The 25,279-nt window shown below is 42.2% G+C and overlaps 4 protein-coding genes and 1 long non-coding RNA gene across 9 annotated transcripts; 1 reads left to right on the forward strand and 4 right to left on the reverse strand.

Annotated features, from left to right (window-relative positions):
* Nucleotides 1-451: 451 nt before the first annotated feature.
* On the reverse strand, nt 452-3,085 carry psma5 (proteasome 20S subunit alpha 5). Its single transcript, XM_037252324.1, has 10 exons — nt 2,990-3,085; nt 2,700-2,750; nt 2,298-2,364; nt 2,060-2,186; nt 1,556-1,623; nt 1,381-1,488; nt 1,240-1,298; nt 1,054-1,156; nt 885-971; nt 452-771 (listed from the first exon to the last, which is right to left on the reverse strand). Exons 2-10 carry the CDS (start codon nt 2,726-2,728, stop codon nt 694-696), a joined length of 726 nt encoding a protein of 241 aa, XP_037108219.1. The 5' UTR covers nt 2,729-2,750; nt 2,990-3,085; the 3' UTR covers nt 452-693.
* Nucleotides 3,086-4,103: 1,018 nt separating this feature from the next.
* Nucleotides 4,104-10,174, forward strand: mxra8a (matrix-remodelling associated 8a). 2 transcript variants are annotated; one of them, XM_037252790.1, is made up of 12 exons: nt 4,104-4,314; nt 4,749-4,775; nt 5,221-5,529; nt 5,607-5,708; nt 5,783-5,916; nt 6,114-6,293; nt 6,395-6,536; nt 9,034-9,192; nt 9,302-9,326; nt 9,404-9,480; nt 9,558-9,626; nt 9,687-10,174. In XM_037252790.1, the coding sequence occupies exons 1-12, from the start codon at nt 4,266-4,268 to the stop codon at nt 9,707-9,709; spliced, it is 1,296 nt and encodes a 431-aa protein (XP_037108685.1). In that variant the 5' UTR covers nt 4,104-4,265; the 3' UTR covers nt 9,710-10,174. The 2 variants fall into 2 exon arrangements, with proteins under 2 accessions (XP_037108685.1, XP_037108684.1); XM_037252789.1 differs by having other exon boundaries at nt 4,105-4,314; nt 9,392-9,480.
* Nucleotides 7,477-9,119, reverse strand: LOC119123586. Its single transcript, XR_005098109.1, has 2 exons — nt 8,984-9,119; nt 7,477-8,529 (listed from the first exon to the last, which is right to left on the reverse strand). It is a non-coding gene; the product is annotated as an uncharacterized LOC119123586 (long non-coding RNA).
* A 41-nt stretch (nt 10,175-10,215) lies between the features above and the next one.
* On the reverse strand, nt 10,216-20,370 carry per3 (period circadian clock 3). Of its 4 annotated transcripts, none has more exons than XM_037252788.1 (22): nt 20,210-20,370; nt 18,149-18,526; nt 17,855-18,012; nt 17,654-17,772; nt 17,179-17,377; nt 16,228-16,279; nt 15,995-16,143; nt 15,794-15,872; nt 15,606-15,712; nt 15,339-15,495; nt 15,130-15,238; nt 14,875-15,003; nt 14,680-14,788; nt 14,485-14,596; nt 14,257-14,393; nt 14,010-14,174; nt 13,496-13,747; nt 12,541-13,418; nt 12,235-12,421; nt 11,837-12,023; nt 11,484-11,634; nt 10,216-11,412 (listed from the first exon to the last, which is right to left on the reverse strand). In XM_037252788.1, the coding sequence occupies exons 2-22, from the start codon at nt 18,403-18,405 to the stop codon at nt 11,299-11,301; spliced, it is 3,807 nt and encodes a 1,268-aa protein (XP_037108683.1). In that variant the 5' UTR covers nt 18,406-18,526; nt 20,210-20,370; the 3' UTR covers nt 10,216-11,298. The 4 variants fall into 4 exon arrangements, with proteins under 4 accessions (XP_037108683.1, XP_037108681.1, XP_037108682.1 ...); XM_037252786.1 differs by having other exon boundaries at nt 14,485-14,599; XM_037252787.1 differs by having other exon boundaries at nt 17,855-18,015.
* A 374-nt stretch (nt 20,371-20,744) lies between these two features.
* On the reverse strand, nt 20,745-25,160 carry vamp3 (vesicle-associated membrane protein 3 (cellubrevin)). Its single transcript, XM_037252792.1, has 5 exons — nt 24,891-25,160; nt 24,013-24,091; nt 22,446-22,604; nt 22,262-22,313; nt 20,745-22,143 (listed from the first exon to the last, which is right to left on the reverse strand). Coding segments are annotated over exons 1-5 (309 nt in total). The 5' UTR covers nt 24,893-25,160; the 3' UTR covers nt 20,745-22,126.
* Nucleotides 25,161-25,279: the final 119 nt, after the last annotated feature.

Here is a 25,279-nt window from a genome sequence, read left to right on the forward strand (position 1 = left end):
CCACAAAACTTAAGAACTGCCTCTCACATTTTCTGGATGTGGAGAAGAAAGGGCCTATGGCTGACATTAAACTAGAATAGCAACATTTCACCCTGTATTTTTTTTAATTGTGTGTGCACAACTTCAAAGTGTGTTATGGTTTCATATTACTTAGTAAAAAAGTGATCAAAAAGAAATAAAATAAATAAGCACCTAATTTAGTGTATCAACAAATTTGGAGCCATTGCAAGTGATCTAATAATTCCTACTTTATCTTTTCCAATAATCCTTAAATTTCATTTTCGCTTTGGTTTGAAACGTGGAGAGAAATATACAGGCTTATAGTAACTTCAGAACTGTAAAAACTTTTATTGTTATGGACTCCCAGAAACAAAGATGTTTACATGAGAAGAGGCTCTTGTGGAGTTCATATCAGTTATGGGTGGAGGGTAAGAAAACATAGGCATAGTCATTTAAATGTGGAATACAACAGTTTAATTGAAGTACTGATTTTTAGAAAAAAATACCCCTCCCCCTGTTTTCTTCCTGCCCATTCCAGACGCTGATAGGCAAGAAGTCCATGAGCACATCTCACAAACAAAAACCTGTGGTGTAATCCAAAAAGATCTGGGTGCTGATGGAAAGTTGTGTTTTGTGGCCCGAGACCGAGGCCAGGTGTACTTCCTGTTCTCTGGTGCCTGCGCTGAAAATCATCTAAATATCCTTGATCACATCCTCCAGTTCTTCTTTGGAGTACATGTGGAAGGTTTTCCCTGGCTCCACCGTTGCCAGCTAAAGAGGAAAACAACCTTACTCAAAATTTTGAACTACAGCAAAACTAGTTGCCAATGTGGTCTATGTGGATGTTGTGTGATCAATTCATGAGTCGAATAAGGCACACACACCTCAATGTTGGTTGCGTTGAGCTTTTCCTCCATCACCTGCTTCAGAATGGTGAGAGATGACTTGATGGCATCTTTTAGCGTCATGGACTACAGGATTAAAAAAAAAAAAGGCAACTTTGAGTGATTTATCTTCTTAAACTGAATAACCGCGGCCGATTAACAACTCTACCTTGTGGTAGACTTCTTGGAGGGAGCTCTGTGCACCTTCAGACGCTGAGCCAATTGCTCGGGCGTCACACTGCACAAAGGTTCCTGAAGGGTCCATGTGATACCTAGATTTAAAAAGATTAAATGAAGGGGGTCAATGTGGCACTTTTAATACTTTCAATGTGCACAACTAGTAAAAATGATATACAATTGAGGTCCTTTTTCATCCACCCCTCCAAAAAGAAGTGCGACTCCAAATGGTCGACTCTGTCGAGGAAGCACAAGAGTAGTTAAAAGACATAACTGGCATGCCTCACATTTAGAACAGACGAAGAGCAAAGAGACTGACCATTGCACCAGGGTCGGCATCCTCCTCCCCAAACTGGAGCGCCAGGTTGGAAACGGCCTGGGTCACGCTCTCCACCGTCATGGTCTCGTCGTAAGTGAACCAATGGTTCTGTAAATGAGTGGAGAATTCAGATAAACTCCAGCTGGTAAGCAAGGTAAGCTGAAGAATTCGATACCTGTGTTTCCACTCGGGCTTTGTCAATTAGAGTCTTGGCGTCAGCTATCAAGCCACTCATCGCGCAACCTTTGAAACAAGACACACAGCAGAAAAAACAAAATTATTGTTAATTTAACCTTACTTTCTGTGTAAGGAATGAGCTTGGGCATATCTCATATTTAAAATGGTGCATCGCTGGTGGTTGTACGTCAGTAAAGTGGTTTCCCAACTTGGAGTTTACAGTGGACTAGCCTTAGACAATCCTCTACCCATCCCTCTTGAAAACATACTTTACAACTATACCTGTCAAAGTCAGTGAACGAGTTATATATATATATATATATATATATATATATATATATATGTTTCTAGGTTATACAGTGGCAACAGTTTGACACTGGAAATTATGATGTGATTTTCCATTGATTCCCATTATTCAAACAGATAAAACAAAGACTTTCCAGGGCCTTCAGAGGTTCCATTCACCTGCAAAAAGTAAAGTGAAATTCATACTACTGCTCACCAATGTGACTATCGATCTCCACAATCTTCTCAATGCTGTTGGGCTCCATCAATGGAGAGGTAATCCTCTTCTCCACAGCCAGACACACCCCCTCCGTTGTCTGGATACCAATGGCTGTGGAGCCAAGCTGCAAACAAGATGGAAAGAATAAAAGACCCATACAAAAGAATTTTGACCAAGCAACACTGACTTTATTGTACTGTAAAATATTTAGGAGGGAGTTCGATATAACACTCACTTTTATAGCCTCAATCGCATATTCAACTTGAAATAACCTTCCTTCAGGAGAGAATGTGTTGACGCCTCTGAAATATAACAAATCATGAATGGTGATTATTAGACATTACCAACTATTGCTGGGAAATAACATTCGGATTTATACTTTATGAAACTTCAAACGCACGGTTTGACGCTTGTAAGAAACGTCCAAAAACGAAAGCGAAATAAACCAAGACTTGATAATTAATTGCCAACGTAGGCTGAATTTTGAAACACAGAGTAGTTGGAATTACTACATTCAATTCCACCACTACAAAACAAGACATGATTGTTTTCCTTTTAGTTTGTTCACTAGGAGTAGCAAGAAGAAACAGATAATAAATGACAAAGCAATTTGTATTGCATCGCTGTTTGCACCAACCTGTCATATTCTGATCTCGTCAGGAACATCGTTCAACTTTGAACAGGAGTACTAAGAATAAACAAGAGAAAAGAAATAAGAATACTACATCATGTATTTTTATTTAAGTTGGCCGTAACACCAGGCTAGCTATAGTTAGCGAGCATGCTAGCTATCCCTCGTACAAAACAGAAACATTGGATAGATTAAATATCCATCAATTGATCCCCAAACAGTATTGTGTATGATTAATATAAGTACAAAATAACCAATGCAGACTATGCTTTTATATCCTTGTTAAACTAATTTACCTTGTGTTGAACAAACCCTTGAATGAGTTCGCTAGTTTCTGTTAATCGTTGAGTGTGTAACACCAGAAAAAGTCCGTGTGTTACAAAAGTGTAATGAATGTTCCCTTACACATTAATACAACGTAGTTCGTATAGTAAAAATAATTTTATAAAAACGTATACGATAAACTATAATAACTTTATAAAATAAAGTTTATATGCGGCAAATGCTAAATTTAAAATCCAGTTTTTTTTCCCATACATCGGTAACCATAGACTGCACGTGATAAATTTTAATATATTTTTGTAATAGCAATAACCTTTCATGAAAACCCTGCTCAGGGATCCACTATTGTGAAATGAATACACCTCGTTATAAATTATATAAAGGTTTAAAATTCGTACAAATAATGTTTACTAGTCGTATTATATTTATTTATTGCATTATTTATTTCTTTTATTCTTATTTTGAACAACCAGACTGCCACACGATGGCACTGTTTCCCCGATTCCAACAAGAATGGATGGATGGATGGATGGATGGATGGATGGATGGATGGATGGATGGATGGATGGATGGATGGATGGATGCATGGATGGATGGATGGATGGATGGATGGATGCACGGATGCACGGATGGATGCACGGATGGATGCACGGATGGATGCACGGATGGATGGACGAAAAAGTCACAACAACAATAAGAAGCACGGATGGATGGACGAAAAAGTCACAACAACAATAAGAAGCTCCTCATTGTTAAGTTGTTTTCCACTTGTCAATTTGTCGGAACCCTTTTATCACAGCATCTATCTTGCTGCCTCATTTTCCTGCCAACAATACCTCACAACTTATTCTTTACAACCATTACAGTTCCTCCAAAACTAGAATAAAGTACCATTTCATCCTTTAACAAAAAGGGGCTTTTCATGTACAAAGTATTGATGACTTGACTTAGTGGGTACTACAGTAGAGGAAGTTGAAAGTAAAAAAAAAAAAAAAGTAATAATAAAATAACTCCATAAACACAAATGAACCAAATAAAAGTGGCAGGATTTTCTTTGGGATGTCTCGGGTAGAGTTCTGAGAGGAGGGGTTTGCTTGTGTCAGGTTTCATTTTGCCGGATGGGAACAGTTCACTTTGGTTCTGTGCAGAAGTCTCCACTACAGCTGGGTCTTTTCAAACCCTAAAAAAGAAAAATCGGCAAGTGGTGTTGGAATAAAGAAGACTGTTTATTTTTCCTCACAAGGACAGTATTCAACCTGAGAAACCGTACAGGTACTAAATAGAAGCAACATGAAGAGTCACCGGGAGATCTTTTTTAAGTCTCTTTTCTTAATCCACAGTAAGTTTGGCTGCTGATGTCAACAAATTTCATTTGTTCCATTTTTACTGTAGGTAATTCTCATTATTTATTCTCAGAATCTCTTTGTCTTCTACAGGACATACAAATGGCTTATTAATAGCTTCATAATCTCATTTTAGACTGCAAACAGAGTCTTACTGTTATACTGTATATGACATTTGATATGACATATTAACATTTAAGCAGTAACTAGCAAGCACAAAAAAAAGCTAAATGTGGCTTCAATATATACAAAGCAGCAGGTAAATTTAGTTCAGTTGCGTTTTAATGACTTACATGAAAGATGTATTGTCATTTAAATTTCAAGATACAAAGAATGAGGACCTAATTCCTTGTGACATTCCATTAATGGCTCCAATTTCCCATACTGTAAATAACTTATTCTGATGTCATTTACTGTGTTTGTCTTTCAGTGTCTGTGGTCTACTTCTTCACTGCAGGTGTGTAACAGCCATTTGTGTGTATGTATGTGCGTGTGTGTACTGCATGTGTGTGTGCAAACAGTGTGTGCATGATTGTGGTTTTTAGCAGCGGTTTTTCAAAGTGTGTGATGTGGGCGCCAGAGGATTTAAAGCAAGACACAGCAGATTGAGGTTAATAAAGTCAAAAATTTTTATTTAAACCCGCTGACCCAACTCAAGTTAAAACGAGCCATTTTTTTTTCTGTCTGTCTCTGAGAAAATGTCGGAAAATAGGCTTCTGGAAACACCACCCTCAGACAGTGACACAAAAAGTGCGCAATGAAATCATTCATACTGGAATTACTGCATTTCAATAATAAATTAGGGAAGACTCAAATTCCCACACTTTGAAAACACTTGATTTGTTCCAAAATAATTTTCTAAGTTAATGTGTTTTCTTGTATGACCTTTCTGTGGCCCTCAGTGGACGGCCAGTCAGATAGCAGCAGCAGCAGCGTTGTGGTAGCTGGCTACAATGTGAGCGCCCCGGCTGGCTCCGTCGTGACGTTACAATGCGTCAGTGGCCGCATGGTGTGGACAAGAGACAACCTTAGGGACAGACAGAGGGTAGTCCACTGGGACGTGTTCCGGCCCTACGTGGACGACGGCATGGAGAGAGTGCTGGACATGTACTCTGCTGGAGAGCAGAGAATATACAACTCCTACAACCTGAAAAGAGTCGGCCTCAGTCAGAAAGCCTTCAAGGATGGAAACTTCTCACTGGTCATCAAAGGTCACACTCATAAACCTTCTAATCTAGCTAAATGGAAATTACGAGTAAATTTATATTGGCTGAACTGTTGTTGCTAGATGTGACAATGAACGACAAAGGCCTGTACTCTTGTAACCTCCACCACCTCTACTGCCACTTGTACGAGACGGTCCGAGTGCAACTGAACGTCACCAAATCCCGTATGTGGCCATCTCCGATCCCGAATGGTGACACGGCACACCGGACCCGTGACCCTTTCTGTGCACTCCTCCAGGTCGTAAAGAGCAGAGCTACTGGGATGGCCACAAAGCGGTGTACGTGGTGCTAGTGGGGAGCACTGTGGTGCTGCCGTGCATCAACAGGAAAAACGTGTGGACAGACTGGGGCAATGAAGAGGAGAATCAGCAGGTGGGTCTGATGTCATCTTCCACGACAGGGGTGGACAGAGTACTAATCTGTCTTGCTCAGCGTTTATGAGATGAGTCAGAAAAATTGCTGGACTGATGTAATCCCCTGGAGTCTTTCATGTGGCCCTGGAGCACAAAACTTTTCCAACCCATGTTCTAAACCGATTTAGAATGACCGCAAAAATTTGCTACCCCCAGGTGGTCCACTGGGACCGTCAGTCCCCGGGAATCTACCACGATCGTGCAGACCGTTTGGTGGATCTGTACGCCTCAGGGGAGCAGCGTAGCTACGGACCCTCGTTCCTCCAAAGGAAGATGAACATCAGCAACCAGGCCTTCTCAGAGGGAGACTTTTCACTCACCATATCTGATTTACAGGTACAGTTTGTATTGGATGTGTAATCTCAGAATGAAGCACACTTTCTATACGAACGTTACGTTAGAGTTGACTCAATTGTTTACATATGCTAACTGTTTAGGTCACTGACCAAGGGATGTACTCGTGTCACCTTCATCATCATTACTGTGGTTTACATGAGAGGAGACAGTTTCAGGTCACCGTGGAACCACCGGTGATTCACGCCACCATCCCAGCTAAAGCATTGCCCAGTGCTGACAAAGGTAAACTATAATTATAATATTTTTTTCCTGAACTGTTTTTGACAGTTTCCTTTTTTTCCAGACTAACAATTAGTTAAACAGATAAAAAAACATATTTCTGGGGGGTGACTTAAACCATTTGACAGATATTTATGAAGTTAACCTTGCTAATTGTTTTTCAGACTGCTGTGGAAAAAAAAAGCGCATTATAATTGGTTGGTTTTGCATTGGAATTGGAATGGTTCTACATTCACTTAAGTTATCAAAAACTAAAATAACATGTTTTCACACTCCAACTGACTCTAAAACACCAAGTAAAGTAAAAGTCATTACCGTAATTTTCGGACTATAAGTCGCACCGGAGTATAAGTCGCACCAGCCATAAAATGCCCAAAAAAGTGAAAAAAAACCATATATATGTATATAAATCGCTCCTGAGTATAAGTCGCCCCCCCACCCAAACTATGAAAAAAACCGCGACTTATAGTCCGAAAATTACGGTACTCACTAAAGTGCACACACTCCCCTCACTCCCTCAAGCTTTCTCTCTAACACACACACACACACACACACACACACACACACACACACACACACACACACACACACACACACACACACACACACACACACACACACATACACACACACACACACACACACACACATGTACGCACGCCAGGTCACTTTGAGTGCTTTACCAGACTTGATCTAAAACTATCTTGAGTCCAATTAAGAGCAAAAAGAAAACAAAACTTCCCATCTGTTCTTCACCTCATTTTCTTTCTCCGCATCTGTGATTTCACCTCTTTGTGAGAAAGACCCTTTTCTGTTTGTTTCATTTGTTTTTCTTGCTCTCTCAGCTTGTCTGACGCTAAATTCCCCCAAAACCACAAACGCACCACCCAGTCACTATGTAAGGCCCTCGCTTACCCTCCGTGAAGAAGAAAAAAAAAGCCTCTTTCATCGGGGACTTTTAATTGCCTTCTCTCATTCTGAGTCTGTTTGTATATTTGCCTGTGTGAGTTACAGGATATGGTGTTGTTTTTCATGCATAAACAACATTCTTCTATTGATGTGCACATTTCCAAGTTCACATTTCTCAGTATAAGACAGAAGAAGAGAAGAAGGGTGAAAGCAGACACTTTGTTTTGAGTCATAGCTGATAATGGTGGATGTATAAATGTGGCAAATTCATTTAGAAGGTTTTGGAGAAATTCCTGTGGTTGAGTGTGTGTGTGTGTGTGTGTGTGTGTGTGTGTGTGTGTGTGTGTGTGTGTGTGTGTGTGTGTGTGTGTGTGTGTGTGTGTGTGTGTGTGTGTGTGTGTGTGTGTGTGTGTGTGTGTGTACGCCTGTGTGTGTCTGTGCCAATATGATCTCAATCCAGTGGAATTTTATCCACAGGAGTTGAAATCCATCTCTGCCCTCACAATTAATCCTTCTCTCTCAGAACTACAGAAGAGCCTCCAGCGCCTTTTCAAAAAGAGTTTTTGATTTATAATTTAATTATAATGGAAATGACTCCCCCCCCGTCCTCCGAAGGATTACAAAAAGATTTGCACAAAAACAAACAATCTGTTCCTGGAACAACCTTAATCCTTTTACAGGCTCATAAATTGTTAGCATAAGTGTGACATGAGTTTGAATGTAATTGGTTAATCCCCCAGTTATAGGAGGGTGTGCACACTTGTGCAACCACAGGAATCATGAAAAAACGTTTTCAAATCATTTATCTTTCTGATCCAGGCAGATCACAAAACATCCATCCATCTATTTGTGATTAAAAAACAGGCAGCTCATCTTCAGTCTTTTGCCTTTCCCCCCGTCTCTCTGACTGTCCTCTGCCATGTTGACTTTGGCTTCCATCAACATTCTGGAAGGCTGACTGGATTTTTTTTCTCCTTGAGAATCCCACATACTCAGGTTTATTTTCCTGTCTTCTTTAGTCAGGAAAGTATTTTTGGTAGGAAAAGGGGGAAAAAAAGGTGGAGTGTGTTTTTCATGTGTCTAGCATCTGGTGAAAAACAGACAGGGGAGAGAGAGGTGAATTCAAGAGAGAATTCAATGTAGGTCAGTTCTTTACTTCATCATCCCACTAAATGAAGAAGCCGACAGACCAGCGGATACACAAACATAAACATATACAGTGTGTTGTAATCTGGGATCAAGTTAGGAATTTTGTTGGAACGCTCCCAAGAGACAAACAGTTCAGTATGTTTCCGTGCGGCCTTCCTTCACTGGCACTCATCATCTTTTATGGTTTTACTGCCGAGAACGAGTCATACGGCATGACTGTTTACTTTTGGCTTACATACGCTGAGTGTGAACTTTTTTCGTCCGACTGGAAATGAGTTCACCATTTTAGTACAGTCAATAGACATGCGTTTCGAGAGAAGATGACTAAAGTAAAATAAACGTGAAAATCTTTCATGTTAAAATGGTGAACAGATTTGTGATGACACACTCACTGCTTGATTGGACGATAAAATGCTGAAAGGTTGTTTTCATCGCCGTTCAGATGCCAACAAAGTGGAGTCACCGCGAGTCATCAACGTCGTCCTTCCTGACCACAGACAGCACTTTCTTCTGCCTCTGGGCTTCGTCCTCACCGCCTTTCTCCTTCTGGCGTTTGTCGTCCTCATCATCATCCTCATCACACGCAGACGTAGAACAACAGGTCTGAATTATTATCAATGATCATTCTGATGATGTCAAAGTGGCTGGTGACTGTAGATTCAAAGAAACAATATGTTATTTTTCTCACTTTGATTTTTTTCTGCTTTCAGAGTTATACTCAGTGGGATCCACAAGGTGAGTATTTACTGGAACGGTTAGACACTTGCCTCTTGCCTTCAACGCACAATATCTGCATTTAGGTCCAACCGAAGTCGATGCAGCTCAGATGAGTTTGAGATGGAAGTTGCAGAGACATCGCTGCCCATCCGGGAGCCGGATGACAGACTCGGTAAGTGAAAAGGAACCCAACATCGTCTTGTGTTTAAGTGAATGTTACATTATCATCTCCTCCCGTGTGATTTGAAGACTTTAAGAACAACCTGCTGAAGGAGGTCAACATGAGCACACAGAGGAAAGTCATTGATCTGGATGAAGGTAAAACCATGGGAAGAGAAAAAGAAAGAAAAGATTTGAAATGTGTTTAACCTCTTTCAGAAATGCAGAAGTGTCGCAAGTGAGAGAAGTGACTATCGGGTCACTGGCTGGTCCAGAGGCTGCTCGTCACGCCCACACTGATGGGAGTTTTGGCAGGGGAGACTCCATAGAGATGCGTGTGTGTCCAAGCCCTCATGTTTTCTCAAGGCACAAACAAAAACAGTGAATGAATGTTTTGTTCATCATGTCACGTCAAGCCGTGATACTACAAGGCACCATAGTGCCACCTTGTGGTTGTTAAATGTAGGTGCAATACTGTATTTTAAATGACGCCTGACTCAGTTGTAAATAGCGAATCTATTACAGCTTTGATGTATTTGTCAAACTTACATTCTACTGTTGCTTTATTTTCTCTGGACTAAAGCAACATCTTATAGCGGATACTGCTCTTCCAAAATGTTGTTCACGTTACGGAAGTAGTTACATGCCTGCATTATCATGCTTCATTTGTGAATTGTTTTGAACATGTATTAAAACATTTTTGTCTACTTTTGACTTTATTGATGTGCAAAGAAGCATACTAAAAAGGTCAGACATCATAGTTCATTTATTCATTCCTTTGTGTCACAAACAGTCCCTGAATTCAAGACAAAGGGCTTTTATACACTGAAGTTTTGTGTACATTTTTGCCTATAAAACATGAAACTGTTTTATATCATCTCAATCTAAAATAGGTAAGAAAGCCAGGTTGGTTTCGGACAAACGGGCCACCGTGTGGAAGGACGCAGCGGTCACGTGCTCACAACAGCACATAACTAGCTACAACATTCAGAGTCAAGTGGAAACGCACACACACTCTCTCAAAAAGGAATACGCAAGTAATTCCAGCATCACATGAAAGTAGTGAGTTGAGAATAGGGCAGGATTTTTAGGGAAAGCGCATACTTGTAAATTCTGCTTGAAACGATCATCATAGTGCTTCTGCTGTTTAGTAGGCCGCATAACTTGCGGGCATCTCAACAACAGACAATCAATCGACCAATGGAATACAGAATTGATACTCCGGTAGCAATTCATTCAATAAGATTAAGCGCATCATTTTGCAGAGAGCAGCTCACCTTTGTATCCAGACAACCATTTACAACAATCTACCATGTGTCCACCGCGGCGTGACATGATGTCACTGAAGGAGTTCGTGTGCTGTACAAAGTGTACACCGTGTACATTAAGTGCTTGGGATGCACAAACGAGGGCAGTAATGTCTTTGTGCGCACAGTGCTCATGTTCAGCGAGTGTCAACGATGAGACTCACCTCCTAAAATAGTCTTTACTCCATTAAAGAGTGTCGCTTGGTACTTGGACCGGGCCAGTGGGGTCTTTGTCCCATCACATGACCTACAGGGCCAGTGTGAGAGCGTGTTCTTGTTCAGGGGGCAGCACATGGAGGGATATATTTGAAACAACATGGAGAAGTAACGTAGTCCTGGTCCCATGACAGCAGTCACTTTAGGCTGATGGAGCACAAATACCTGTAAAATCAAATGTCCATGTCTTTTGCCCCCCTATACAGATCAAGATAGGCTAAGAAATGGAGAACAAGTCCCCTGGCCTGATCAGACAAGATGCGTGGTGGGAGTTGTTGAGGGTGGATGGTAGTTTAGGGTCACAGCTCTCAAGTGTCGGCAATGGAGTCTGGCTCCAGGACCTCCAGAGGGGACGAGCTATCGGGATCTGGGGGCGGAGGTGAATGGGCTGCTCCCGCACCAACGCTGCAAGTCGCACAACCCTGAGGGACACGAGAATGTTTAGGTGAGCAACGTAACATGAATGACCATCGGCTAGTTTGCCCATTCCCACCTGAGTGTCTATCTCTTGTGGGATTGTGTGCTGCTGGATCCAGGGATGGACGAGGGCCAATTCCTCTCGCTGATCTTGGCTGAACCACGGCTGGAGAGGCTGAAGCACTCGTAGCTTCTCGTTGTCCTCAGCCAACACTTCAGTCTGGTCCCTGCAGGAGTTCATCAATGAAATCTTGTATGATGATGACAAGACTTTCAAAACCAATATTCCAGAACAACGCAAAAATATTTCACATCGATAACACTAGCAGAGCCTCACGATATAAAAAGGTAATAAATGTTATTTTGTTAAACAAAACAAAAAAAGCATCAACACTGGAATAAAAAGGGTGGGGTACTGTTTGTGTGTACCTCGTATGGATCTGGTACGTCATCATGACATGCTCTGACGTGTGCTGGATCATGCTCCACAGCGAGCTCTCCACCTGATTGTCAAAGTTGCGTTGGTGCTCTGCTGGCGCTTCCTGGCTCTTGCGGGCTTTGCGTGATGTGTCTGAGGAATCGTTACTGGCAAAGTATTTGCTGCTGTTGCTGCTGCCTGTAACCACAAAGAGAGTGAGACTCATTTAGCTTCATCAGCTATTTGTGGCAAAGTTGCTATCTCTGAGTGGAGTGTAATACTTGAGTAGTGTACTCAACATAGTCATTTCTATATATTAACTTTAATATCAAATGCTTAAATTCTCTTTATGATGACAATCAGATCAGCGATAACTGTTTTGAGGAAAAACTCAATTCATGATTTACACCTGTATGTGAAGTAGAGGTTCCATTGGAGCCAGATCCAGATCCTAGTGAGCCTCCAGACTCCCCCGATCCAGACCCGGAGGCATTAGAACCAGTCCCTGACCGTGCATCTTCTTGCAGAAGGAGGTCAAGCAGCTCGCTGGACGTGGACCGAGCATCCTGGTTCCCAGAATCACTTGGGGCATCAACCTGGGGAGGAGAAAATGTTTGGTCAGAATACAAAAGTGGACCGAGTGATCTATGACTGGATCTGTTCTTAAGGTAATTAATTGTCTTCTTTGTGATGAGAGATGTTTTATTGCTGTAACCTCGTTGTCAGCCTGCTCATGAAGGCTTTCTGCTAGGTTGTGTCCGGTGCTGCTCTGTCCACTCGGTTTGGGCAGTTCCTCCTGTAGCAAGTTGAGCTGAAGTGGAGAACTCGAGCGCGAGCTGGAGAACAATGCATGCGGGCCTGCCGTCTCCTCCTCCTCCCCGACCGAGGAGCAGGCTCTGGGTGAACCCAGGAGGGGCCCAGGAGATGTCTGAGCTTGGGGCACGGGCTGGGCTTGGAACTGGGGTGGCTGGCCTTGGAACTGGGGTTGCACGAAGGGGACACCGGGGGGGAATCCTGCCATGGTGATGGGTGCCTGGGGCAGCATGGTGACAGTGGGGGTGGAGAAAATGGGTGGATAACCTGATGTGAAAGTTGGGAAGTTAGGCAGCATGACGGCCATGACTGGTGTCATGAAGGGATTGATACTCTGGGCTGGAGCCATGGGCTGTATATTGTGAAAATTGGGGATACTCTGCAGATTTTGGATGGGTTCCTTCTGTATATTTTGCATGCCTGGCAAGGTCTGATTTTGCTGCATGAGGTGGAAATTGTAGTTGAACTGGGTCTGGTCAGGGGGTTGCACCACCATGGGAGGGGTTCCGGGTAGCTGTCGTGGCGGTTGTTCTGGGGCGGGTTGAGTCGCCAACATGGGAAAGAATGGCGCTTGAAGTGGAGAGGTTTGATTGTAGGGCATTGCCATCTGTGGCTGGGAGGATTCAGAAGAGGGCCACGAGGAATCTGGGACACGGCGAGAAGGTCCGGGTGGAGAGGCATAGCTGTCTGACGAACCCACCGGTTTGGGGCGCCTAAGTCTGGGCTTTGCTCTTCGAGTGCGGCTAAGCCCACCGACGTTCATTGGACGTAGGTATTCACCTAAAATTTTATATCAAATAGGGCATTTTAATATGCACAAAAATATTTGTGTACGATCAATTCATGTCAACACAAACCTCTGTGTTGGGAGTGAGCCATGGAGCTGTTGTCCAACTGGAGGTAGAAACTGTAGGGACTCGGCAGAATGCGATTGCGGAACCGGTCCACATACTCTTGCTCCTCCTTCTCCGTGTGAGCTGAAAGCACCTCCTTGGTGAGACCAACAAATCTGCGCTCTTCAGTGGCCAGGCTTGGTGTAGGACGGACCGGGGCCGGTGCAGCGTCAGTGGGCTCGCTGCCCATTGGCACATCCTCGAGGGCTGTAGCCTCTGTTGGGAGGAACCATACGAGTGTTTTATGAAATTACATCCACATTAGAACACGTCCATTATGTATTACATACGGACACAAGTTTCCTTCAAAGAGGACTGGGCTCTGGTATGTAAATCAATACAAAACATCAAGCAAATTAGGATGAGTTTGGTGCGAAACAAATGAAGAGCCCCAAGTTCGACACCATTTTAATTTGCTCCAAGTACAATCGCCAACTCTTCATAAAACATATCCGAACAGAGCGTGCACTGCACATACCTGATTCAGGTTGGGGCACATGGACGATGGTACTGCTGTATGAACACTGACTGGTGACAGAGACCACACTCATTGCCTTAGTGGACATGGTGATGTCTGTGAGAGGAGCTCCTACAACTGCCGCTGTGCTCGGCCCGACCGACACCTCGCTTTCCAACATGGCCACTGGACAGGGAGAACGCGTTTCAGGAAAAACAAGAAACAAAGAACATTGAACAAACAAACTTGAGACATGAGTGTTTAATACCATCTGAGGCAGCTTGAGTCGTGTCATTGGCTCCGGCAGGCTTGTCATCTTCGGAGGTGGAGGATGACGAAGAAGTGGCGAGGGAATGAGATTCACTTTTCCGTTTCAGAGCTGGCCCCGTACAGCTATCCAAGTATCTGTATGACACCGCCAAAGACACACAGTTGAGAAACAGATGGACGAGAGTTCGGGCAGTTCATAAAGATGACACAAGATGGTCACACATGCCTGATAATGTTGTCCACACAGTTGATTTGCTGGTAGGAGGGAATGTGTGTCTGTTTCCTGCTTTCTTCAGGTTCCCCCACCTCAGGATTGGAGGTTACTGGAACCAAGTGTGCTGCTATGAGACGAGAAGGTCATTTCAACCAACACTTATAAGGACCACAGATGTTGTGCTTTGCATTTGTTCATTTGCACTACCTGGGGCAGGTTTACCAAGACGACCAATTTTGTGGCTGGAATCAAAATAGGGCTGCTGCCCCCAATTCCTGACTCTGTCCACATCGGCACAGATTTGTTGAAGAGTCATCTGCAACCACACAAAGATGCAATGTCATTCACTTTGGGTGCAGCGCTGACACCTCACAGCAAGCATGTGGTGATGATGTGACTTACAGGCTCTCGGTGTGAGTCCTCCCACAAGTTACCATTGCTGTCACTTGAAGAAGCAACGCTGATGTAATGCTCGTGAGAACCGTTACTTCCTAAACTTCCATAACCACTGGAGCCGTTGGTATGGACAGGCTGGGGGCAAAACGATCATTAATGACGGTGAGCAAAGAAAAAACTTGAAGAATGTCTTGAGCAAGCAGTATTATGAACTCCAATATGTAAATGAGGAATAATAAGTAATATCAATTAAATAATCACCTGCAAGAAGAGTTTATAGATCTTGGCTTGCAAATCTTTAATTTCTTCATGGGTCACAGTTAAATCTACTTTACTGGGAGAAGCAAACACGTCCTCGTTCAGTGGAGTCCTAGCCGAAAGGCACACAAGCAAAATGATTAAGTCTTCAGCCATTGAATTCTCCAGCTGACAACGCAGCATGGTTATGAATTGCTTTTGTTACTGCTTACGTTCTGACTTTGTGGCGTCCGATGATGAAGGCCACCTTGCGGCTCCAAGGGTTGATGAAACTGGACCAGCTGGTGTCCAATGTGATATAATCTCCATTCTGACAGCGCAATCGAACCGGCGAGTGTTCGAACGGTGACTGACCCGCACACTTTAACACTACATGATAAAAAGTATCATACAATGAGGGGCGGGGGGGATATAAGAGCACAAGAACTAGCAGTTTGAAGTCGTAGTCATCCAGGATCGGTACCAGAAGTCAAACTTACCCTTTCGGTGCATAGACAACAAGAGGGCGTGGTCTTCTGGATGAATGCTGGTTAACAACGACGTGCCGATCAGATCTTGAGGGAGGTATCCCAGCAATGGCACCGCCCTGTGGGAGGTCACCGAATGACCTTAAATTGTCTTGATGCTCACTTGTATTCCTAACTTGCACATGCGAGCCGGTAATGACCTGTCGTCCACTTCGAGGAAAACGCAGCCAGGTGAATGCGTGGTGGTGAAGATGCGCTTGTCCATGGGGATTCGAGGTGCTGGGGGAGTAAAGAACACGCACACTCTTGAAGCAAACTAAGTAGCGACCATTATTTATTCAAACATCAAGCATAAAATTAAATAACTGGAATGCAGCAACTGTGGAATTAATGATCATCACCTTCATATCCTGAAATGATGCGTTCAGCCAGGGCCAAGCAGCACAGCTCTTTCTCCTCCCCGCTGCTCCCTGTTCCCTGCACCTTCAGCAGGTAAGGCGTGACACGAAACGGGTTGTAGCGCATCTCCCCCTCACGATCCTTGCCACCTCTGAGACACAAATAAGAAGGTATGCAGTGGATTCAATACATTTCTACAAAAAAAATGATGTTACAATTTTGTTTTCATGCTGACCTGATTCTGCAGAAGAAAGACTTGACCTGGGCAGAGTCAAATAATACCCCCGCTGTGGAGGTAAGCACAAAGACTTTTTTTTATTTTGCTCTTATCATTCAGTAAATATAAGCAGTCCAGTGTAACCACCTTACAGTACCAGAGTGGATGTAACCTTTTCATTTGGCAAACGACCAGGAGTTACAGAATCTCGCGAACCTCACTTTTCACTCTAACGCACAGCGACCGCTTCTAGTGATCGAACATGATGAAGAAAAACAATAGCGAGGCTCAACATGGAAGAGGACACACAACAGGAGGGAATAACATTTACAGAAAAATCCTTATCCCCCAAAAAAAAACAAAAAAAACATGCAGAAGATCCTGGAGACTGATCGAGCGAGAGATGAGTTCTCAAATTAAGCAAATTGCTGCTATTATCCTTTTGAGATTTGGGTAGAACAATTTGAATTTATTACGCCTGCTTTCTTGTTCCTTTAGATAAAAGAGCAAACAAAGAAACATTTCCTGGTCGAAACATTAGCTCTGTTCCACCAGTATTATGACTCTACAGACTGGTAAATATGTTTTTCCTGAACAGCCAAAGCCAACCTAAAAATTGGGTTGGTGCCTTGTGTATGTTTACTCATTCTTCATTTTGTTAAGCTGTTCTTGGCTTTCAGAGAATGACGCAAGCTGTCCGGACAGACAGTTCATTTATTTTGGACACTGTACGATTCCATTCACTCCAGAGTGAACAAACAGATGAAATAACTTCCGACAGTGTATTAGGAATCTTCATCAATATTTAACAGGTTATTCCATGATGGATGTTCTACCTCACCACAATATAGTCTTACATTTGGGCTTGGCAGAAGTACCAAGAAAAAGAAAAAGAATATAGTAATATAGTACTAATATAAAAAAATAAAAAAAATAAAATAAAATAGAATACTTGTGTCGCAAGCTCACCTGTGTGTGAGTTGGTCCAGGGCGGCAGATGCGGCTGTGCCGTATGCGAATAGAAGACGTTGACATCCTGGTGGAAGAGCAACTCCACAAACTTGGCCGACTCAAGGAACTTCCTCTTGCAGCACAGGATGCTAGGAGCCTGCTCGGACGCGTGCAGAACACGGCCACTCGACAGCGAGAAGACCACCACGAAGGAGTCCTGCGCAGGGACACAAAAGCGTACGCACACACGCACACAAGCAAGCCAGGTCACACGCACACAAAAGCAGTAAAACACAAATACACTCACACACCCACCCAGGTGTAAGGCAAAAATAAGGAACACATGCAAATGTGTGCTGATATAGCTGCACTACATGATGAAAAGATCAAATCAGGATGGGTTTAGGAAAACGCTTGATTGCGTGGTGTGTCGTCAAAGTGTAGGTTGCAGTGAGAATAATGTCAAATAAATAGCAAGTGTTGGCATGTGTACCGTGTTCTTAAGAGTGTGTTCCGAGGTGACTCTTTCCAGCTCTTCACGGGTACAAACGGTGGCATTGCTCTTCTTGTCGTGGCCGTTTCGCATCAGCAACTTGTAATACTCGCTATTGGCTGCAGAGAATGACATTGATGAGTTATCAACACAAGTTCCTCTGGTTGAGAATCTTGGGGTTTCCTGAAGAAGCAGGGTTACCTTGCACTTGTTTGACACACTTGAGGGCATAATGCAAGGCCTCGACAGTGCTGGCTTTGCTGCGGCTGCGTTTGTCAGATGGAAGCCGCTTCTTCATCTCAGCTACTGTGTTCTTCATTTTTTTGTGGACTTGACCTCTGCTGCCATCTGTATTCATGCTGCTGCACAAAGACAAAAACACACAAAGGCAAGGCAAGGTTAAGATCATCAAATTTGTGTCTAATAATGTCTTTTCTGAAATACTTGTGTCTAATAGTGACTTTTTTATTCTGCATTCCATAAATGTCATAATACCTCTTTGTAGAAGCCGAGGTGGATTCTGTGGCGCTTCCGGTGCTGTGATATTCCGGGGAGGCAAGGTCGTGCGACCCGCTAGTCATCTCCTCGTCTTCTTGTGCCACCTCTCCACAAACGTGAACACTTGTAGACTGAGCCCGTCCGACCCGCTGCCCCGATGACATCCTGTCACCTCCTGTTGACGACTGTATCACGGGCTCCTCTCCATCTGGACCGCTGTCTCCAGCGAGCATCTCTTCACTTTGGTCACACATTAGTGGTAATTCCGACAATCGCCCTCATCAGCGGGGGTCTTCATATGATCAAAAACAGGAATGGGTTCCATGGGGTATTTTCATTTTCGTGGAATGCCGAAGAGGTGGTTTGTTTTCAGTTCTGCAGATTAGGAGGGTAAAAATCTATTTTAACAAGACATCACATAGTTTTTAATTGACGGTCAGCAACAAATAATTGGATGGCATCAACTCAATGTTTTTGCCCGTTACAATGCTGCACTTTGTTTATCATATATATGTAGGTCACATTAAAGGTGGAAACATATGGGTGGTACTTCTTTACATTCTAAAAACTTGGCCTTTTAACCAGGGTGTGTAGACTTTTTATATCCACTGCAAACTGAGAAGCTCAAACAGAAGCCAGTGGAAATATCCTGCATAGACTCTGCAGGATTACATAATCAGGGAGCTCAATTTGGAAGAGTGGACGCCATCTTGAGATATTGCAACTGTTGTTTAAAAAAAACTTTTTTTATTGTCGTGCGGATATTATGATGATCTGCCCTGACCTTGACGACACAACAGACTTGATAAGACGTCCTGTTTTACGATTAGTTGGACATGGTGTTAAATTAGCAAACATCTTTGACGCAAACTATAAAATAAGCGCATATCCAAACATGTATGTATTTCAAGGCCTTATACAATAGATATAAAATGTAAGAATGGACTCAAAAGACTTGAACACATTACTAAAGTTACAATTTAAAAAATTGTTTAAACAGGGAAAAGTACAACATGTTTTCCTGCCTTAAAACGGTAGAAAACTGCTTTTTCAAAGAGGGAACACTATATGGTGACAACTCAAAAACAAACTTGACCCTCTTTTGAAAGTTCAAGGCCCCGTCACCATCCATTTTCTGTACCACTTTGTCCCCACAGGGGTCGCAGGCGTGCTGGAGCCTATCCCAGCGGTAATCGTGCAGTAGGGGACACCCTGAACCGGTTGCCAGCCAATCACAGGGCACACAGAGACAAACAACCATCTGCACTTGCGCTCACACCTAGGGGCAATTTGGAGTGGTCAATCGGCCTACCATGCATGTTTTTGGGATGTGGGAGGAAACCAGAGGACCCAGAGAAAACCCACGCGGGCACGGGGAGAACATGCAAACTCCACACAGGGAGGGTCGGAGGTGGAATCAAACCCGCACCCTCCTAACTGCGAGGCGGACGTGCTAACCAGTGCCCCACCGTCACCACATTAAACCTGATAACCTTGGGGGCGGGGGAGAGACAAATCAGTCACTGCCCCAAACCGCCAACAACATTCACCAGTTAACTAGCAACTATATTTGAGCTACTTTTGTTTACGATCCACCACAGATGCAAATTTACTTTTCCGGCGATAATATAAAAGAGAACAACAAACAACTCGTAAGAGTGCCTTTTAAATCTCGTGAATCATTGAAAAACGTGACATGAAGGGGAACTCCAGATGACTGCTTATATCGATTTTATATATTGAGTATATCAAATATAATTGATATGGTTTAATAGCAACAGCTTGCTACATTCCACTGGGTTATGGCAGAGATGTTACTTAACGTTAGCTACTTATCGGCTCCTCGCCGAAGACAATCGACGGCCGCTACAAGAGCTCGATCGACTACGTTAAAACGATCACTTTGTTTCCCGAGGTTCGTCAGTACATATGAAATAATGACCATCTGACAATTATTATTTCCGAGATTTACTTCCACATTTATGTGGATGATGTTGCTTGCTAGCTTACCTACTAGTAATAGCCAAAAACATACCAAATTTTAGTGAAATATTTTACCTTTTGCTCCATACGCGTGCATCCACTTAAATGTATTTTCCCTATGAACGTGTCTTCTGGTCGTAATTCAACTATTTATTTTATTAGAACTCAGCTAGGCTAAGTCGCCTAGTGCTCCCGTGCGCTTGACACATTTGTGCAACGTGAGTCCGGTTGAATATAATCCCCGCCCAGTGCACGATGATTGGACAAAGAAATTCATGTGTTCTGTGAGTGGCTGATACGTCATTAGTGGGCGTGTCTACAAATTGGTTTGTCAAACAACGGTCGTGGTTCACGTGGACCTCCATGTTACGCAACAGAGGGGAAAACAAGTACGCAAATCAGAGCAGGCACTTTGCGTTTTGCCTCTTCATCACCGAAGGAATGAATCCTTTCACCTCGCTGCTGTTAAAACTGTGGTAAAATAAAGCAGTAAAAATGAAAAAGATGATGCACAATATAAAATAAAGCAGTAAAAATGAAAAAGATGATGCACAATACTTTTAACAATGTGTATAAATAAACAAAAACAACACTGGCACTAAAATCCAAGTGACAAAGTAATCAGGCATCATTTAATGATTTAATAAGAAGCAACAGCAGGGTATGCAATCATCCAGTGTTGGCACAGTACATGTAATTCTCACACTGTCACCCCACCAAAGGTTTTTGAACAAATTCCAACCGCTAAAATGTTTAGCAGCAGTGGACACAAACCAAACAAAAAAAATTTTAAGGTTAGCTCTGTACGAAGTTTCAAAAACCATAGCTGAATAAAACGACATTAATTACACATGTATGCACTTTATTCGGATGGGTTACATCTATGTAAAAATACACTCGTGTAAGTTGATTGAGCAAGTGAGCTGCGAGAGTCATTCAAAAGGCACAATAGACTCCATCAGGTAGATAATTATACATAATTTATCAATCCATTGGCTTGACAGTAAGAGGAAGTGCGCAAAACCTTTTTTCCAATCGGGGGCCAGAGTTCAGTCCTTTGAGAACCACACTGAATACTTAAATAAGGTTTACCATGTGAGTTAAATGCTAACAATTGACAATACAGTCACCTTTTCTTTTAAATTGCATGGTGGGCTATCGTGGCCATATGTTGTTCCGCATAAATCCAAATCAAATCACAAATGATCTTTAACTGTACACCAAGTCATTCCTGAGACAATGATGCAAATGGCTATAACACTATGAACCCGAGGCATAAACATACGCTCCTTCTAAGTTGTCGATTTGAGATGATCAATTTAATTATTTCATATATTTCACAATAGAATTCACTATAACCAACATTTCCCTAAAGGAATTCATAAAGTATATTTTTCTATTTATCTAGCAACCAATATGTTTGCAAAACAAGTTCATGAGCATTCAGCCATGCGTATAAATAAGTTAAGGCATGCAAATTGAACAGCTCTGTGTCTTTTGAAGGCACAAGCAAAATACAGAACAGGAGGATTCTTACAAAGTTGAAAAATGTTGAATTTGCTTCAATGGTGGGCAGGAAAATTTTGGAAAGTACTTCTAATGGCACACACTTTGAAGGCTAGTTTTCAAACGTAAAAACAAAATACAAGAGGAGTTTACAACTATACGCCACATCATGTCATTAAAGGCTTTGGTGTATGTTTTACTGAAAGTGAGAACAAGGACTGCAGAGGCAGCATTTTCTGTTCACCATGTGACACTGGTGTAGTTTCGGTCAATTAGCTACGTTTCTGTTCATGTGTGTTTCGTACGTGGCACTGCACAGGTCGGGCTTGTGAGTAAGCCCATAGCATGTATTGAGGCACATACAAGACAAGGAATGAAGACCCCCCCCCTTCAAAGGAGAAGAAAATGTGAACTAAGAAGCCACTAATCATGTGACCTCTGCCTTTCAATGATGCTTGTTGCTCATCTCCGCTTCTTGATGCCGTTTTAGGCTTGTGACCAAACTGAAAATAAAGCAAGAGCATGAAAGTTAACACTTCTGAAATAAACATGTAAAACATAGGAGTGCAAATTTTTTGGGGGGACAAACGTGACATGTAGTGCGTATGGCGTGATACTTACTAATAATGATGACCACGATAATCAGTAGGACAGCTATCAGGATGGCCCACATCTGGAAGGCAGATTGGCAGAGAATGTCAGTGCGACACTCAGCTCAACTTGATTTGAAAACGTATGTTTAAAAAAAAAAAAAAAAAAAAAAAATACTCATTATGCTTTGCAAACACATCCATCAAAATTATACCTTGCAGTTCTTCCACCAGTACTTCCTCTTCAGTTTGGCAGCACTAGTCTCAAACTGGGATGCTCCAGCTTGGAGTGCATCTGCTCGATCGTCCAGTTCCGATAACTTCTGGTCCCGTTCCAGCACTTTGTCCACGTTCACGCGCATAATATCCACCACCTGCAAACACCACATATGATCCGTTAGTTGCCTGTGGGCTACAGCATAAAAGTTCAATCAAATGTCCACCATTTCATACATGTATAGCAGCTGAGAACTATATCTGTATTTAAATACCGTGTTTGCTGTTGAAACTGTATACTGATGTGAATTATTCAAGACACAATCATTATTTGAAATCTGATTGAATCAACGGAATGGAAAATAGAACATTTTTATTCTTGATTCATCAAATAAGACTAGAAAAAAAATCATCTTTTTTCAAAATAGTTAGTTGCGGCCCGTAAAAATCTTTTCAGACAGTCACAGGGAACGCACTTTTAAACCCACATGTTCCACTGATCCACAAACCTTACTATTGCCACTCCCCTCAGACAAAGAGCTGCAGAGTGCAGAGGAGTGCGCAAGCATTACATAAGCAGGGACTGATTATATAAGCCTCCGACAACCAATTGGAGGCTCAGTGAACACGCTTAAAGTTGACACTCAGTGAAGGAGGGGCTAGTTTGAGCATTTTAAAAGGAACTGGGAAGGGCGTGTTGTTGTACGTCATTTCGGAGCAGTGCCTTTTTTATTTTTAGGCATGTGAATGAACATGTGTTTGCGGGCAGCACATTCCTCATAGTGGCGATCCAGAACAGCCACGGACGGCGAGGGTTATATAATTCGCTGTTCAAGACAAACATCAAGAAGCAGTGAGTCATAAGAGAAGCCAGGGTCAGTGAGAGGAAGGGATGATATATAAAGGCTCTGTACAGACGTCATTTTCTCCCATACGTAAACAAAACTACAGGTAAACATTTTGATGCGCAAACATTTGCATGTGGCCTAAAATTTGGTTCGTTCGTCAACAGATGGGTGGTTATAAAGGTGTTGTGAATATTATTTACTAAATGTGGAATATAATAAAGTCCCTTTCATAAGCTTTAGTGAGCGCAAATTTGATGCTTTTGGTAAATACAATGTAACAACAGAATTTGACCAAAATCCATTCATGAATTTCAAACAAGTTCCTGCAAAGAGGGCTCATTTATCTGTAATCTGTTAAAGATCTGTTCCACAGTCAAACTGCTGAAATCAAACCCTTACTCACCGCACAGAACTATTTCAACACGTGTCATGCACAGAATCTGCTGTTTAATGGCAGTTTCAAAACTGGATATTAACAAGACTTTAGAAAATACATGTAGACTATCACAATTCATTTACACTTACAGTTAAGTCATGAATTTGAGCTATTTGAATTTAAAGTTAAAATAAAATAAAACATTAAAATAGAGTGCATTTGTTGACATCAAGAGTCAGTGACAGTGATCACTCAACTATTGAAAATTGATGCAGTGAACAGTATGAGTATGATTTAAATAAATAAATAAATAAATAAATAAAGCAGAGTTATCTATCATACCTCATCGACCTGGGCTTGGGTCTGCTGCAAACGTTTGTTGCTCGACCCTGCACCAGAACCTTCTGGAACTAAGCCTGACCTGGAGAAACATGAGATTTAACATATTTGCATAAATCCCTACATAAGTACCACTGTTCTAATAAAAAGGAAAAAATGGAGATGCCTGTCAAATCCATCACAAGCACAGATTAACAAGTAAACTTGTGACATTGGATAAGGCCTACATGCAACCGGTACCATGTCACTGCATTCCTTCGGCGCACCCAGTCACACTGATAAGATAATATGTCAAACATACAAACGATTACAGACCATGTAAACATTTTTACATGTTGCAGCTCGTCAATCATCTCATCGTACTCATAACACAATTTGGCCTGAGACCATTTTAGACCTAAAAATATCCGTCAAAGCCATTTAAACAAAACTTTCCCCAAATGCCGTGCAGTCAGTTTCATGAGACGATTGACCATTAGACCAATTGCTTCATTTCTTGTGGTAACAAAAAAATAGCTATGTAGTTTTTACGTTGAGAAGCTAATTTTGGGTTAGCAGCTCGGGATGCTAAATCCAACTCAAGTGAACTGCATTAAATTGAGAACAGGGCAAATAATAAAGACGTTAAAAACTAATGGTAATACATTGCGAATAAATGATGACGTTACTCGGATCAAATGTAAAGTTTGTACAGTTAATGCAAACTTGTGAGGAAATTGACTGGTTGACGAACTAGCACTTGTTGCATGCTAACAGCTAAATTTAGGGCGTATGCTACGCTTGACTTTTGTAAAACAACCACATTGAGTGCTCTAAACTTGTTTGATCCAACAACTCGATCGTGTTTATGCGTGCACATACTTTAGACAGTTAAAACTTACATCGTGAAGTGAAAGTTGCTTTATCGTGCACCGGATGTTTCTTTGGAGCAAGTTCCAACCCGTAGTTGAGCTGCGTTGTAGGAAGTCGGAAATTCGGAACTTTGGCGTTCCCAGCGCGCAGCGAACTGAAACTGGACAAACTTACTTTGAAACTGCTATCTTGGCAGAAGTTAACTAATTGGTGTAACTACCGTTGTGCGTTTTATCCCTGGAATTAGACAAAATAAATGATAAATATTACATGTGACGTCACAGTGTTGACGTAAAATCAATACAAGTAAATGTTTTCAGATGAGAAAGTCGATCTTTGGTCACTCAATACGGGACTACTTGAATGCAACACTGAACAGGCGACGTACTTCCGCCAACAATGAGGAGTAACGGCCACA

This window comes from Syngnathus acus, chromosome 5 (genome assembly GCF_901709675.1).
Source record: "Syngnathus acus chromosome 5, fSynAcu1.2, whole genome shotgun sequence".
Lineage (NCBI taxonomy): Eukaryota > Metazoa > Chordata > Actinopteri > Syngnathiformes > Syngnathidae > Syngnathus > Syngnathus acus.

Coding starts and splice junctions, on each gene's coding strand:
- psma5 (XM_037252324.1), bottom strand. CDS start 2,728: ATGTTCCTGACGAGATCAGAATATGACAG. Junction 1,489..1,555: donor AAGCCCGAGTGGAAACACAG/GTATCGAATTCT, acceptor ACTCATTTACAG/AACCATTGGTTCACTTACGA. Junction 1,299..1,380: donor ATGCCGACCCTGGTGCAATG/GTCAGTCTCTTT, acceptor CTTCCTCGACAG/AGTCGACCATTTGGAGTCGC.
- mxra8a (XM_037252789.1), top strand. CDS start 4,266: ATGAAGAGTCACCGGGAGATCTTTTTTAAGTCTCTTTTCTTAATCCAC. Junction 5,530..5,606: donor CTTCTCACTGGTCATCAAAG/GTCACACTCATA, acceptor TGTTGTTGCTAG/ATGTGACAATGAACGACAAA. Junction 5,709..5,782: donor ACTGAACGTCACCAAATCCC/GTATGTGGCCAT, acceptor GCACTCCTCCAG/GTCGTAAAGAGCAGAGCTAC.
- per3 (XM_037252785.1), bottom strand. CDS start 18,405: ATGTGTGACCAAAGTGAAGAGATGCTCGCTGGAGACAGCGGTCCAGAT. Junction 15,713..15,793: donor TTCCTCGAAGTGGACGACAG/GTCATTACCGGC, acceptor GACCTCCCACAG/GGCGGTGCCATTGCTGGGAT. Junction 12,422..12,540: donor ATGAGCAGGCTGACAACGAG/GTTACAGCAATA, acceptor TCTCCTCCCCAG/GTTGATGCCCCAAGTGATTC.
- vamp3 (XM_037252792.1), bottom strand. Junction 22,605..24,012: donor CCCAAGCCCAGGTCGATGAG/GTATGATAGATA, acceptor TGGTGTTTGCAG/GTGGTGGATATTATGCGCGT. Junction 22,314..22,445: donor ACTGGTGGAAGAACTGCAAG/GTATAATTTTGA, acceptor TCTGCCTTCCAG/ATGTGGGCCATCCTGATAGC.